Source organism: Ammospiza nelsoni, chromosome 4, assembly GCF_027579445.1.
Source record: "Ammospiza nelsoni isolate bAmmNel1 chromosome 4, bAmmNel1.pri, whole genome shotgun sequence".
Classification (NCBI taxonomy): Eukaryota; Metazoa; Chordata; class Aves; order Passeriformes; family Passerellidae; genus Ammospiza; species Ammospiza nelsoni.
Genome location: NC_080636.1, coordinates 67,346,653 through 67,362,048, shown reverse-complemented (window position 1 = coordinate 67,362,048; position 15,396 = coordinate 67,346,653). Strand labels below are relative to the sequence as shown.

Here is a 15,396-nt window from a genome sequence, read left to right as displayed (position 1 = left end):
AAATAACAAAAATGAAGGTCTCAAACACAATTTTCTTGCTTTCTTGAAAGCTACCCTACAAGCTGAGCAACACTCTTTATTCTTTTCTATATTTTGGTAAGATTTAACCAATATTTAGAAATATATCACATACTTAGTTTGTCCTTTCTTCCACTAGACAAGAAGAGTGGACACTCAGCTAACTTCATGTTAATTCTTGCAGTAATATCGAACATCGAAATGCAGTAGCTGTGTGCAAGAGAAGAAAATCTATGACTACACAGCATGAATCTAAACTGCATGCAAACTCCTGCTAAAATACAAAAACTAACAGTATCATCTGACATGCAATATTTCCAACTGATTGTGTTAGCAATTATAGCAATATTGTCTGTATTGTACCATAGCCTAGCAATATTGTCAGTGGATTTCACAACAAAACCTACAAGTAAAATTAAGTTAGTAATCAACAGTGAATTAAGCTTTCAAAACCATTTCAAGCTCTTTGACAGAAAAAAGGCTTTTCAAACCTTAGCAGACCTGTGGAAAACAAATATGTAAGATGTGGAGGAAATTATAATGGCAATGTATTGAATGTTAATTATATCCAAAGGAAAAGCCAACATTCCAACAATAGCAGAATGCTCACAAAGGGAAAAACAAAGGCAGTATTAGAAAGAAATTAGTTTTGACAAGATCAGTGAGGACCTGAATCTGGAAAGCATTACAGAAGTATATAATTGTCCCCAAGTTAGTGTTATGAATCTAGGGTGTTTGGAAGTAAGGTTATATTTAAAATATTTTTATTAAAATTGAAGCTTGAAATTGATATTGAGAACAGCCAAACAACTTAAACACAACACTGACATCATTCCCAAGACATGTTTCTCGTGATTTAACATGGATTTTTTATTTATTTTCTCTCTAATGCAGCACTGCTTCATGACACGTGCTGAGGTTGCTTAATAATTTAAGCAGTTTTTCCTTGCCTAGAAACAGTGAGTGTTCTTACACCTCCAGCATAAATTATAAATTCCGTGGCTTTATGATATATATGAAGTGTAATCATTAGGAGGTTGAAGAACTGGGGAAACCTAATTCTTCTGCTGGACTTGTAGAGAGACCTCAACCTCTACAGACCCCACAGCAAATTTAATTTCTAAGTAGGAGTCTACTGACACTGGCAGTAATACTTAGTCATATGCAGACATTACTCCAGAGAAAATCTTCATGATTGGGCTGGTAAAAGCAGTGTAAATTGATGGCAATAACCCTGCAGTTAGAGAATTGAGCTGTTTTGCTCTTAGAAATAATTCTGCTGGGTGTAGGCCTCAGTATACCTAACACTGTCTTGAGTTGCAAATAGTCAGAGACCAGCACAGTGTTCACCATTCATGTGGTGTCCTGCTCAGGCCAGTGTCACTGTCTCGAAAGCTATGATGGCAGCACCACAGCTCAGAAAAGAAACGTGTTCAAGAGTAAACCAGTTGAGCTAAGTAGAAAAGGCCCAGTTGGGTCCAGCTAAAAGCACAGACCCAGAAGACTCAGCCTCACCATCAGCAGGGAGAGGTGAAGGTGCACCCACCATGATGAGCAACTTGCACCACACCAAGCAGTCCTTTAGGACCACCACAATCCTCACCAAGTCTTACCCTCCCTCAAACTGGGATCTAACAACACAACTCCTGCCCTACCTTCCATCTCCATCTTCTCAGTGACCTGTCCCAGATGGTCTCCTTCCAGCCCTGCGTGGATCACCCTACACACAGCACCTTGGCCACCAGAGGAGAGCACAGGTTTTGGCCTGGCCACTGCAGGTCTCCGGGCATGCCATGCACACTGACCAACGCCTCCAGCAAGGCCTCCATGTAGAGCAGGGCCTCTTGCTCCTGGATACTGCTGAAGGTTTTTCTTTCCTTGGCTAGTAGAAGCCTGCCTGTTGTTTGGTTTAAAACTTGAGTAAAGCAAATTGTGTTCTTCCTTTTAGGACTCATTTCCACAGTGCTGGCTCTCACAATGTAAAGAATTGGGCTATCACAATCCATTTTGTCCCTCATCCTGACACCCAGGATAACCCCCTAATTTTGTTTTGTTTTTACTGAGAGTTCCATTTTAGTTATTTTAATCTTTAAATACATTTGTATTTAATGATTGTTTTTCTTTTTATGAATTCCTATTTCCACAGTGAAGATCCTCGCAGTTCAGGACGCTCAATCATCCCAACTGCATCCAACCACTTCACCTAAGCCATCTTTTAGGAAGCAGCAATTATTATTGCCATGGAAAAACAGTCAGATGCAGTGTTTCTAAATGTTGTATCTTTGACATATTGCATCCTCCATTACAAGATATCTCATTTGTGCTTATCCTGCTCACAGTTCAAGACTACTGACACTGTAGTGCTGCATCTCTTGCACCCAAAACCACAGGACTGGAATGAGGTATTGCCCACATACCTGTCACTTAAATGAATAAAATCCAAAGGTAAAAAATGAGCAGCAAGGAACAAGGGGAGGCATTCCATGCTCTCTTCCTGATGTACATTTACCCTGACATGACTGGATCTAGATTAGATTTTCCCAGTGTCCTTGTAGCTAGATGTTTCCTCTGTGTGGTAGGCCAGCCCAAGTCAGAAATTTACCAAAACCACCCACATGTTAGCAGAAGTGACTGAAAACAACCCCTGAAACATAACAAATGATAATAATCAAAAAGTATCTACCTGTGTAATGATAGAAACAGGAACAGCTCAGAGGGTTCAGTTTTTCAAGTAATTCAGCTGGACACAGACCCTGCAGTGTGCAAAGTCTTTACAGAAGTAGTTCCCTGACTCAAGTCCAGCCTCCTGCAACTTGTGGTTTGTACTTGATTGCAAACTCTGAAGGTTTTGTCACACTAAGACATCAATAAAGACTTCTTCTATGTGAATTTTCCTTCCTCTAATACTGCTTGAATTAATTCTGCAGCATTTCCTTCAGTTCGTTTTGGACACCCGCATTCCTGAAACTGGTGCTTAGCAAATTCACATTTGAGATCTTTAAAACTTTTGCCATGTTTCACTAAAATCAGCCCCAAAACATTAAAGTTCAGGTAGAGAAGGTGAACATGGGAGTTTGGGTGGGCAAGAAGCACACATTTGTGCAAAAAGTGGTTTGAAAAGGTTTGCTTCCTTTGAAAACTTATTTCAGAAGGTTCTTTCAGTTTTTCTGTAATCCTGTTTTATGGGGAAACTCCAACTCCTTGTGGTGGGTCTGGCCTTTATTTTCAACTTGGAAGATGCCACCTTGATTGATATGTCCTAAATTTGGTAGCCAGTGCAGCAGTGAGCTGCAGTGTCTCTCATGGGCTGCTTGTTTTGACCTTTTTTCAGTTGTTGTTTTACTCTGCACCACTCCAAAAAATAAATACATGGCACAATATCATGGAGGGGCTAATCATACCACACCAGAACACTTGATTGCTGGTGGACACCTCCCAGGTGCCTTCCATCCCCGAGCGGCTTTTCTCCACTGGATAAGTGCGAGAGAAAACCAAACCCCAGCAGTCTGGCACAGCCGGAAAGGCTTGACTCCCACCTCGTTTTCTGCCCACACCCCGAGCACCTCGACAGCAGAGGGCTCTTACCCCGGCTCCCGGGCGATGCCGGCTGAGGGTGTGTGTGTCTTCAGGGGAGGATATGGGTGGGGCCCGGGGGCAGCGGAGCCCCGCGGCCGCAGCAGCCGCGGAGGGGCCCGAGCTTCCGTCCCGGCGCCGGCGGCCGGGACAGAAACTTGGGGCCGGGACAGCGCCCTCGGGCCGGGGCTTTGGTGGCCGGGACAGCGCCCTCGGGCCGGGACAGAACCCTCGGGCCGGGACAGCGCCCTCGGGCCGGGACAGCGCCCTAGGACTGGGACAGCGCCCTCGGGCCGGGACAGAACCCTCGGGCCGGGACAGCGCCCTAGGACTGGGACAGCGCTCTCGGGCCGGGACAGCGCCCGCGGGCCGGGACAGAACCCTCGGGGCGCGGCTTTGGTGGCCGGACAGCGCAGGCAGCGGAGCCATGAGCCCGGCAGGTCGGTGCGGGGTGGGTTGTGAGGGCGGGGAGGTCCCACAGGGTGTTGTGTCCCGGTGCGGTGCTGCGGATGGAGGCCTTGCCCTTGAGAGTAGCCCTCAAGTGCAAGCTCTTGTCTTGGCTTGTCTCTCTGCTGCATCTCTCATAGTGTCACAGTACCGACGTAGCTTTGCTGAAGAGGAGGAGATGTAGCGCCAAGAAGTTAGGAAATTAAAGAATAAAAGTTGCATGAGCAATGTTAATTCGATATATGTATACCTCCTCTGAATTGGCTAGTCGTGTGTTGTGTCATTAATTAAAATTGATCATCCTCTTGCAGTGTCTCAGCTCTCGGTATGGGATCCAGCCTGGAGTGTTCAGCAAAACTGTGCTAGACTTTGCACTGGAATATTAATTCCTTGTTTATGCTTTTATTGGTGTTTATTGTAATATCTGGGTGCCTTGAAACTGTTAGTGTGTATTTTGTTACTTCCTTGGTAGTGTTGGAACACATTATCCTATTGACTGGTGGAAAAATGTGATGAAAAGTTAAAATTACTTCTGAAGTTCTCATGTAAATCAGAGGCAGCCCTTAATCTGAACCAGAAACCTGTGACTCCATGTCCCTGTGTCCCAGTCATGTGCCCTTATTCACAGAAATACTGTCTATTTATGGCTCCCATTTCCTTCATGTGTCTTTGCAAGGCTCAGCAACACATAAATCAAGCCAGTGACTGCCAAGCTGGGCACTCAATAAAAAGGAAATGAAAGACATGTAGCAGGATACCAGAGGTTTGACTGACTTGCTTGCAGGGAGCTCAGGCTTATTTTCTTATTTTTGTGACTCTTTTATTAGATGGGACAATATTTTATCCTCATTTTCTGAATGAGGAATCAAGAAAGAGAAGTCTGAGAGCCTGAGTCTGCAAAGGTGACTCAATGCTTTGTTTTTCTGTTCTGGTTCATCATTTTAAATTACTGCTTCCAATGTCAAGACAGGTTTTTTACCAAGTACTTTATATTTTGGATCATTTTATAACATCCGACTAACTGCATTAGTTATTAGTTATTAAATGCAGCTTTGTAATGACATTAGCTTTGCAAGCCATCTTTACCTACTACTCTCATTATACAGATAAAAATGCCAGGGAAGAAAGGCAGAATGATTTTTCCAGCTGTTTTATAAGAAGTTAGTTGTAGATAAAATATCAGAGCTCAGTACTGTTTTGCTTTCTACCTAAGGCCGGTGGTGAAATGGGTATGGTTATTGTACTGGTTGTTTTCTGTCTAGATCCAACATCCAGTACTGCAAGATTCTTTAAAGAAGAAAGCTGCATGTATGAGCAAAACTACACTTAATAGCCTTTCCAAATTTGCATATGCTATCCCAATTATTAGGCAAACTGATGTTTGAGGACGTGAGCAGTCAGCAGGGCAGTATTCTGATAATGACAGAAGTAGGCTCAGTGATCATTCTGTATCAATGACAGGATACCACTGTGCATGACCTGGGGGCATATAGTTTGGAGTCTGGATCTCGGTGAATAAAGGCAGTCAAATCCTGAGTGTGCATGTGAAATATCTGGAGTAATTGCTGAGTAAATATGTAAAAACACCAAAGAGGGATGGCTGCTTTCCCAGCTGCTACTTGCAGCCAGTTCCACACATTGGCAGGGGAACAAGTAACAGTAGGCTCAGCCAGCAGAGGATGCACTGGCCTTCCACTCTGGCATCATTTGTCTCTGTCGCTTTTTCAGGTATTGCTCTGCCTAAGCCTCATCCACCTGTGACCTCCACACACAAACCTCTCTCCTGCAGGTTTGGCAAAGATTCAAACCTTTCTTTTACAGAAAGAGGTCTGTTGTCCATAATGGTGCATAGAAGCCTGTTTTCTCCTGATGGAACAGCATCTGTGAGGTACTGAGGTTGCTTCAGGTGGATTGCCCTAGTCAAGCTCAAATCTAAAAGCTGTTTGGGATGCTTGGTAGGACAGACAGGCTTGTTACTTGTCAGGACTCTGTAAAATACCCTAACCTAGATGAATTTTATGCAAATTCCATTAAAGCTGCTGTAGCTGGTAGAGATAAAACATCTGTAATGCATGATCTTTGATGATATCTGCCTTCCTTTGAGACAGGAGGCACTGACAGGATAACTTCATTGCTATGCCATGTTGGAGTCATCACTCCTCTCCACACTCAGGAGTGTAATTATCTTCATTGAGGTCTTTCCTTGGGTGTCCTTTACTTACACACTGGACATTTTTTTCTCTTCAGCTGTTTCTGGGTCAGTGTTTATGTAAGTGGTGTTCTGGGAGAGAATCTAGACAAGTAATACTTGATTTTTGTTTTTCTCAAGAATTAGGGAGTGCTTAAATTTTAGTAGTAAATGATTTTCAGCTCCTTCACTTTTAGGGAAAAACAAGAGTTCTCAGACGATGATTTGATTCAAAATCCAGATCTAGAGGTGGAGTTTTGAAGCAATTCAGTAATACCATCATAATATTAATGTTATTAATTATTAAGTAATATTAATTATTAAGTAATATTAATATTATTAATAATGTATTTGTAATTTGAGTATCAAAGAAGCCAGAACTGAAGTACCTCAAAGCAATAATTTGCCTTTGGAAGTGTTGGGATGCTAATTCAGATTCAAAAGTTTATCCTTACAAGTTTTGTTCCTTATGCTGATCCTCTCCCATTCTGTTGCAAGCAGCAGTTACTGAAGTTTGCATAGAAGCAATCGATCACCCACATTTGAAAAATTGTAGCACTGATACCACTGGTGTTGTGATAAAGGTGAAAGAAAGCACCAATTTCAGTTTCTTAAAAGAAGAACATTTCTGCCCAGGAACTCAAAAACCACAGTGTGACTCTCTCCCTGTCTGTGTATCTCTTGAAGCTGGTCTTTGAGGATTTGATTAGTTTATATACTCCTTTATTTGCTGGTAGTTAATAAAGAATGTTTTATATCCTCTAACAAGCTTGAGCACCCCGATGTAAACAGCAGCAATAGTTTCTGATTTAATTACATCCCCCAGGGAGGTCCAGTGATTTCTGACTATTGTTAAAGAAATAAAGTTGTCCTGGCCTTTTTTATAAATCGAAGTCAGACTACTGCAATGTGAACTGTGATTAAAAAGAGCCCTATGTTTTATTAAATGTAAACAAAAATAATAATTTCAGAATGATATTGAAAATATTTTTTTTAAACCACTGTGAAGGAAGACAGGGAGGGAGTCATGAATACCAAGATTTAAACTGGAATCTATTTCATGTAATGATATTGATGTTCACTTAGTGTTTATTGGCTCCCTGCATTGTAAAAAAGCAAGGCTTTGTATGAAGCCACAGTGGATAATTTGTCACAGGCCTGACAGTTAAAGCAAACTGGTTTTACCATCCCCATCATTACTTTGTTTTTCAACATTTCTGTGAGCTTTTGTGTACAGTTGGGTAAGAAAAGTTCCACACTTGTTTGACACTGAGGCTGTTCAAGCAGCGGTACAGCTGAGTTTGGAAAACACACATTTACATTTGGACCACATGCTTAACAGATGGAAAGGACTTGAAACTTTACACAGGTGTTTATAAATAACTGCAGTCTGTGGCTAAGGTTCACTGCTGTTGCTTCTGTGTGAGAAATAAAGAATTCATGTAAGACCATGAAACTGCAATGCAGTGCCTTTGTCAAGTTTCATAGTTTTTTCTCTGTACCTACTGGTAAACTCACTTCAAGTGAGTTATGTAATCTTGCAGGTTTTCACAGCTGAAAAAAATGTATGACTGAAAACAAATGTATGGCTGTGTCTAGTCTTTCTGCTGGAGAGTACCACATCTTCTGTCCAGGCCTGCATCCTTGAGTTTCCTTTCTGGAGAAACCAACATCAGAAAGGAGGCTTTCTTGGTTGTCAGAGTTTTGCCCTGACACCAAGTTAAGGTGAATCTGAATGGAGCAGCTGGATCTAAGAGCTGACACCTGGTCCTAGATCCCCTACTCTAGAGATGCATAAAAGACATTCCTTGCAAGAAATAATGTTCGATTAAAAGATAAACAACCCCCTGTCCCCAAACCTGACTGAGACCCTGTAACATACAGTTCAGTTTATGTCTAGATGTGCTTTATCCTCCACATTTCTCAGCACTGGGGACATGCATGTGTTGTGCCTCTCAAACAAAGCAAGGTATTTTCATGTAAAAATGTAATGAAGTATATTTTGTAACGTAATGAGGAATATTTGCACTCACTATTTATTGTTATACGTGCTTCCAATTAAAAAGAAAATACAAAACCCAAACCCAAAAAGAAATATTAAATTTTTTAGTTGTTCTCTCTACAGGGCAATTGTTAAATCATAAAGAATAAATAATTCAAGTTTGTTTACTGTAGTCAGTATAAAGTGATGTTTGCCTGTTTGTTTTTAATATTAGAGGAACAATTGTAATAGCAAGCATTATTTATTTTCAAGTGGAAAATATAAAAAATTCTAGAAGCTTTGGGAAAAACAGAACAATGAATAGAATAACATTTATGAATTAAACTTTTAAGAAATAAGGTAATATATGCTAAACATATAATGTACTTTTCTGTTTTTCATATTTTCATTTATTTGTGAAACATTTACAGTTTAAATAGATGAAAGAAAAAAATTATAGTATGCCTGGAATGAATCGAACATGGACAATTTTTAGTCATTTGAAGACTGAAAAGAAAAGCCTTAATTTAAGCAGAGCTGTGCCCTCTGTAAAAATGAAAGGCTAAATACAGTACAGGCTTCAAAGGAGTTTATTGCTAATATGCTAGTGAGCATTAAATGAAAACAAGCACTACTTTAATCAGAAGCCACAAGTGTGGTGTTCCTCTGCTTTATTAAAATTTGTGATTGAAAAGACGTGAGCACTTGCTTTTTGTTAAATTATAATATGCATGGCCACAGAAATAAATTGCTTAAATGAACAAAACCATATTAACAGCAGAAACCAGATATCTTCTGAGTTTGATTAGGTTACCTTTAAAAATATGAAATACTGTGGGAAACTAGTAAATATGCAGTATTCAGTATAAAGCCCTTCAAGAAAAATTATTTTCCTAAGGTAATTTATTAGTAAAATTCTTTTGCAATGTTTGCAGTAGCATTCCTTTAGTTCAGTTGTGATTGTGTGCTGCTGGCCAGGATTGTGTGCTTGGGCTGGTGTATAAAAACTCCCAAGAAGGTGGCCAGTGTATCTCACCTTGTACAAGCCTAGAACAACTTGTTCCCATTGTAAACTCAGTTTAGAGGGGCATTTTAAAAGGGAAACAAAAAGTCCTCTGAAAAATGACTATTTTATCATTATTTTTCAACTGCCTTTTGTCTGAGAGAATTGAAATAAACAATTCATGTGAGTTATAGTCTCCATTCAAGTTTACTTCAAACTGAGGGAGGGTGAGAGCCCACATGCAGCAGGGGCAGGGGCTGGAGAGGAGGCTGAGTGAGCCCTTCCAGGAGTTGGTTAGAAAGGCATCTCAGATATACAAAATATATGAAAGAAGGAATGAAGGAAAGGTAAAGGTACCGGCAAGGATAATGGCACAGTTTTTACAATCCCTGACGGGATAAAGTGCAGGGACCCCAGGACCAAAGGGATGGACACGGGAACTTCTCTGTCTAATATGAATTTCATGCCAAAGGGGGAACAATTTTTCAAATGTTCTTTTGGCAAGTGGGAAAGACAAACAGGTGCATTTTATTCAACCACTATTGGTGAATGTGTGTGCTTTATTTTCATAGCTGCCTTTGCCCATTCCCTTCAAACACATTGTACAGGATTGAGAAAGGCCAGGAAGAATGAGATATAAACAGTAAGTTGGCTTGTGTCCACTGAGTTGTTTTGTAGGCACACAGTTTGTGGTAATTGGGTGACTGAGCCTCATCCCCAATGGGCTGCAGCTGTGAGCAGCAGGTGAGCAGCACTGACAGCAATGAGCCATGGAGGGCCCGGGGCACTGACCCATCACCAAAGGGAACAGAGGGCACACCGCTGCAATGCACGGACATGAGGGGTGTAAAAGGCTGGGCTGAAGAGCAAGAAGGGTGGATGCTTGCAGCTTTCTGGAGTAATGTTACTCTGTATGGGCAGACGCTTGAAGTCTTCTGATGGGGTATGGTGTTATTCTGTGTGGGTGAATACTTAAAGCCTTCTAAAATTGTATGGTGATACTCTGTGTGTTTTGGTCATCTCAACTGTGATGTATGCTGCGACACTGTTTTTTACTTTTTCTTTGTGTAACAATGTTTATTGCTTTTGGTTTTCTGGTTTTTTTTAACCCAGTTTAAGACTCTGTACTGACTGGGTGCAGCAAAACTGAACGGCTGCCATGAGCCAGATGAGTTTTTTGGCTTGCTCAGATCCTGCTGCTGAAGAAATTACTCTGTGAGAAGAGGATGAAGGGAGGGACTAGGTTGGGAGGGAAGCTGTGGGAGAGTCTGCTTTGTATCCCTGATTAGCTAGCCTGGTAATGATGTAGTGTGGGGTGCTGCAGGCTGCTCCTCACTAAGAGCTGAAGGGGCAGAACATCAGGGGTTGCTGGAATTCACACAGGTTACTTGAGATCGTTTGTCCTGACTTGAGGTCACTGGAGTCCTTGGTAGGGAACACTTGAGGTCATTTGGGCTGACTTTGACAGGAAGCCTCTTAGCACAGATGCTGCCTTTGGTCTTTGCTGTTTGTAGCATTCAACCAGGACAGCTAGACATGTGTGGACCTGTCATACTCAGGTCAAGGTCTCTAATTCTCTGGAGGTTTGTACTTCTCAGCTGGAAGAAAAGGATGGCAGGCTTCAGTTCTCAGTAGCCATAGCAAGGAGCTCTAGTGATTCATGGGCTAATATGAACTGTCATTGTCTACTTTATTCCCTTTATTTACTTGCCATTCCTGGTGCAGGGACCAGATGTGAAAAAGTCGGAATGGGCTGTTTCAAGTGTTCCTGGTTGTTAGGAAGGGTTAAGTTAATGATAGCTAGTGTTTGTAAAAAGGCAAATTGAGAAAGAAGAAGAGGAGGGATTGACAGGAAAGCTAATGTCTTTATAAACAATTTGATGGGTGAAGGTGTGTGTTACTGTCTTTGAAATGGGTCTTAATGTCTCCACTGACTCTGGGCTGCAGGTTGATTGCTGAACCCAGGCAGCTTGGCTGCTCAAACAGACAGGGGTCTGCACAAGCCAGAGTTTCTGAACACTGGGGTAGAGTAGTAGGTTCAAGGGGGGATATGTGGTAGGTGGTTTGGGAGGGCTATATCTTCCTGGGGCTCCAGCCAGTAGGGAAAGGAAGAGGGCACCATGTGGCTGAGAGTTTGGGATCAAAGGAGGCTGTGGCCTCCAAAACCTTGAGAGAGAAAACCCCGTGTGCATGTGCCCCAGGGGAATCTCTCCCTTTATTTGTTTATTCAAATAAAATTGCAGGACTCTTGTGTCTCTTTTTTTGCCATAAACCTCTGGCATTTGTGGATTTTCCTGACAAAAGCAAGGCCTTCAAGTAAGCCAGATAGACTTCCAACATCTTTATGAGACTCTAAATGATTCTAGCTCTGTCCAGAAAGTAAACTCTGGCAGCTTAATCTTACTTGAAGTACCTAAAGGTACTTTGCATTTCAAATTCATCTGAATCTTTTAAACAGTATTTTTTAAAGGTAGGCTTATATTATGAGAAAACTTTATAAAGATTTAATCAAATAATAGAAGTAGTCTTGCTTGGAAAGGATGTTCTGTAGTATCTGGAAAATCTAATAAAAATGCACAAAACTCAATATACCTTTTTTCCTCCACCCCCCTGAGATGTCTGTTTGTAGATATTTCACTGAGTCTCTGGTTGCTGTAGACTTCCTACCTCTAAACATGGAATGCTAATTCCCCAGCCTAGTGTGTCTCAGAATAACTCTATTTAATCAACAAAGCCTTGTTGCTGTGCACTATCAAAGGAAATTTTGCCAGTATTTTAAATCAGAACTTTAAGGTTCTTATACATGCTTTCTAGTTTTGCAACACAGTAATCTTATTGAAACTTTCAAATGTGTTTCTCTCCCATATCAATTCCATTCCTTGTTCAAGACTAGCTATTTCAGAGGAGGCCAAATCTAATTTGGCCTCGAATGAAATAGTCTGTAATGATTGAATTGGGGGAAAATGTATTTTCAGTGGAAGTTTAGGCCAGATCCTACATTTAGCAGTTTGGAAGCAGAAGAATTTTATGCTTAAAGGGTACATTCAGGATAGTTTCATTTTAATTTTCTGCTAGTGTTCTTGCCGAGCTATTGTCAGCTGGTTTTCTAAGAGTTTAAAAACAGTTATGTTTCATTGGCAAGCTTACAGCCTGTATTTCAACACTGATACTTATAGAAATCATTGAAATGGCAAGCCATGTTTCTGTATCTTAGCTTGTAAATATGTAATGTATGCCATAGTTTTTGTACTCCCACATGCTGTTAATTTGAATTTTGAATGGCATATATAATAATAAGTAGCATTCATTTTGAACACAACCATGCCTTAAATAATACAGTTAAAAGGCAGAACTATCCTTTCAAATTGTGACAACTCATTCATTGGCTGTAACATTTTGGAGACTTCTGTGAAAAGTTAGTCCTTTTTATCAGAAATCAAGGGCTGAACATTAACCTAAAATACTTAAAATATTACAAAAGTCAATTACACTATTTTATTTCTCACCACAATTATGCCACAGATGAGCATTGTAACATTTGAATTTCCAGCTATACATGCTCTCCGCTAAACAATCTGTTTTGCTTAATAAGTGAAAAAGTTTTCACTTTTGTGTAACAAAAAACCAATCCAGTACTGGATAAATGATAGTTCAGGATCTAAGTCTTTATCAAAGTAGTAAAATTCTTTAGAGGAGTGTTTCCAAATGTAAGTTCCTCTACTTTTATAGGTATTTATTTCTTTCTGAAAGATCAGAAGGATGAGAGGAGGTGTAAGCACTGTCATTTTTTGAAATTGACTTTTGAGCATGTTGTTTTGTTTGTGGATATTTCTCTTCTTGGTATATTGCTAAAATCTGGATCACTGAATTTTGATATCATAATGAGAATTAAATTTAAGAAATGTTTCATTTTTTTGTGGTCCTGATTAGCCAGGCTGGGTACCTGCAAGGGCATTAAACACTACAGGAGCGTATAGCTCTCCAGTCTGTCCCATCTATAGAGTCAGTAGAAGTTGCTGTGCTCAGGTGTCTCCTGAGACACCTGCTTTGGCACAAGTGTGCCCAAGAGAGTGGGAGCTCACCTTCATGCTCATGTTTGGTGTGCTCTAGCGCTGAGTGGGTGTGGGCAGGGAGCACTCTAAGAACTTTGTTTCCTAATGCTGCAAGGCTACTTCCACATTGGTAAGTGGTGTTCCCTGCTAAACAGGATGTGCAGAGCACAGCAGTGAGGCCTGAGAGCTGTGCAAGGTACATTGTAGAGAGGTTGTTTTAGACTTGCTCTGGTCTGATCCTATGGCCTTTGAAGGCAGCGCACGTGAGGGGTGATTCGGAACATTTGAGATGTTTGTGCAGTTACCACGTTAATCTGCAGTAAATGGAAAATGGAACAGGCAGAATAAGCTCCAGAGGAGGAAAATGAAAACTGCACATTGTTTTTCATACCTTTACCAAATATGCAAGTGGTTATTGCTGAGCAGCTGGCACTTGGTAGTGTGTTAAACTGTGGGATCCTGAGGAGTCTTATATTAGACACTAATGAAATACAAGTACAATGACCATGGTGATAGACCTATGATGGCATCTGCCTGTTTAATTTTTATATGTTTCTTTTTTCTGAATACTCGAGAGGAAAGTCAAAATGTAGTTATACAGATTTTGTTGAACAACAAGGGACTTGATGATGTAAAAGGCAGGATGCTTCATAATTCTTTGGTCCTGGCCTGGCTACCTCAAGCTTCTGAGTTTTACTGTATTTGAACTACACAGGTTCTCTGACTGTAGTGGGATAAGGTTTATCTTGGTGTCAAAACCAGTTCAGGACAGATTTGTTTTCACAACAAATTTTTTTTCTGTACCTTTTGAACTAGAAATGGATGATAATGTGCTTGAAATGGTGGAAGCACCAGTGAGATACTTTTCTTCCAGTGTACACAATTGTGTAGACCTACTTTTCCTGTTTCTACCCCACAGTGAGACTGTACTGCAATGTAGGGTGGGTATGTATTGTATAGTAAATCTGTTTGTAAGAACCTCAACATATAGAATGGGTTTATTTCCAGGAAACATCTTTGTGGTCTAAAGCAGTAGTAGTTATACAAAAATATTTCTGCAAGGTCTCCCACTGGAGGAGGACCCAAAATTGTTACCCAGGTAACTCTCCAATTTGTTCTTGTTTTAGGACCAGTAATAATTTTGAGAATTTGTTTTGCAAGGTGGGGGGGAAGGTAATTGTTTGTGTTAAACCTATACTGAGGATATGTTCTTCTTGGAAAAATGTCTTTTGAATCTCGTGAAAGCTGCAGCATGCATTCGGGCATCACATTCAATTTTGCAGATACATGGTTAAATTCGTGAAGGCAGGTTGGCATTCGTTTAACTAAGCTGCTTGCTTTATCCAATGGACAGAAATACAAGTAGTTTCTTATATGGCTGGTCTGTAGAATCTGTCTTAAGGCAGTGGAGAGGAAGCAAGGGTGGGTTTAATATAGAGAAGTCAGCCTTCAACTGAATTTTTTCCTGAGTTTTTTATTTAGCTTGGTTTTTAACTCATTGTTAGCTCTGTCATTGCTCATTTTTTGAAGGTGCATGCTTATGTAATTATTTTCTACTTCATTTACTTCCTTCTGTGTGCAACATTAGCATGAATGCTGTTAAAGAGTTCAAAACAAATAAGAAGTGGTTGTCCACCACTGATGGGATATTTGTCTTGGGTTGTTCTGTTGTTAGTGTTTGGGTGTTTTTAGTGACTGTCATTTATTTGTCAGAAAAGGAGGAAAGAAAAGAGCTCAAACTGGAGGACAAGTTCTTTTACAGCCTCAAAACTCAGACATGTTATACATCAAACAAAAACTGCTTATCACATTTACTTAAATTTCTGGGTGAATGCTCAAGTAAATGAGTTGCATTAAAATATGGATTTATGATTGGATTGCAAAAGCAGGAAAAGATCAAGCCATCTAATTTGTGGGATCTCAAAAGCCCTCCCTCAGTACTCTGACTTGTGGCAAAGGAAGCAGTAGGTTTAGAAACCCAGTATGTGTGGATGATACACTGGAACAGGTTGCCCAGAGAAGCTGTTGATGCCCCATAAAAGCAAAGATTCCCAGCCAGGTTGGATGGGCCTTTGAACAGCCTGTTGTAGTGGAATGTGTCCCTGCCCATGGCAGTGGCTAGAAGTGAGGTGAT

At 40.7% G+C, this 15,396-nt stretch overlaps 1 protein-coding gene across 1 annotated transcript in view; it reads left to right on the top strand.

The window, feature by feature from the left end:
• Positions 1–3,973: 3,973 nt before the first annotated feature.
• BANK1 (B cell scaffold protein with ankyrin repeats 1) overlaps positions 3,974–15,396 on the top strand; it is a 135,996-nt gene continuing 124,573 nt past the window's right edge. The window contains exon 1 of the mRNA XM_059470739.1: positions 3,974–4,031. Coding sequence (XP_059326722.1) covers positions 4,019–4,031 — 13 coding nt within the window. The 5' untranslated portion in view covers positions 3,974–4,018. The remainder of the gene's footprint in view (positions 4,032–15,396) is intronic.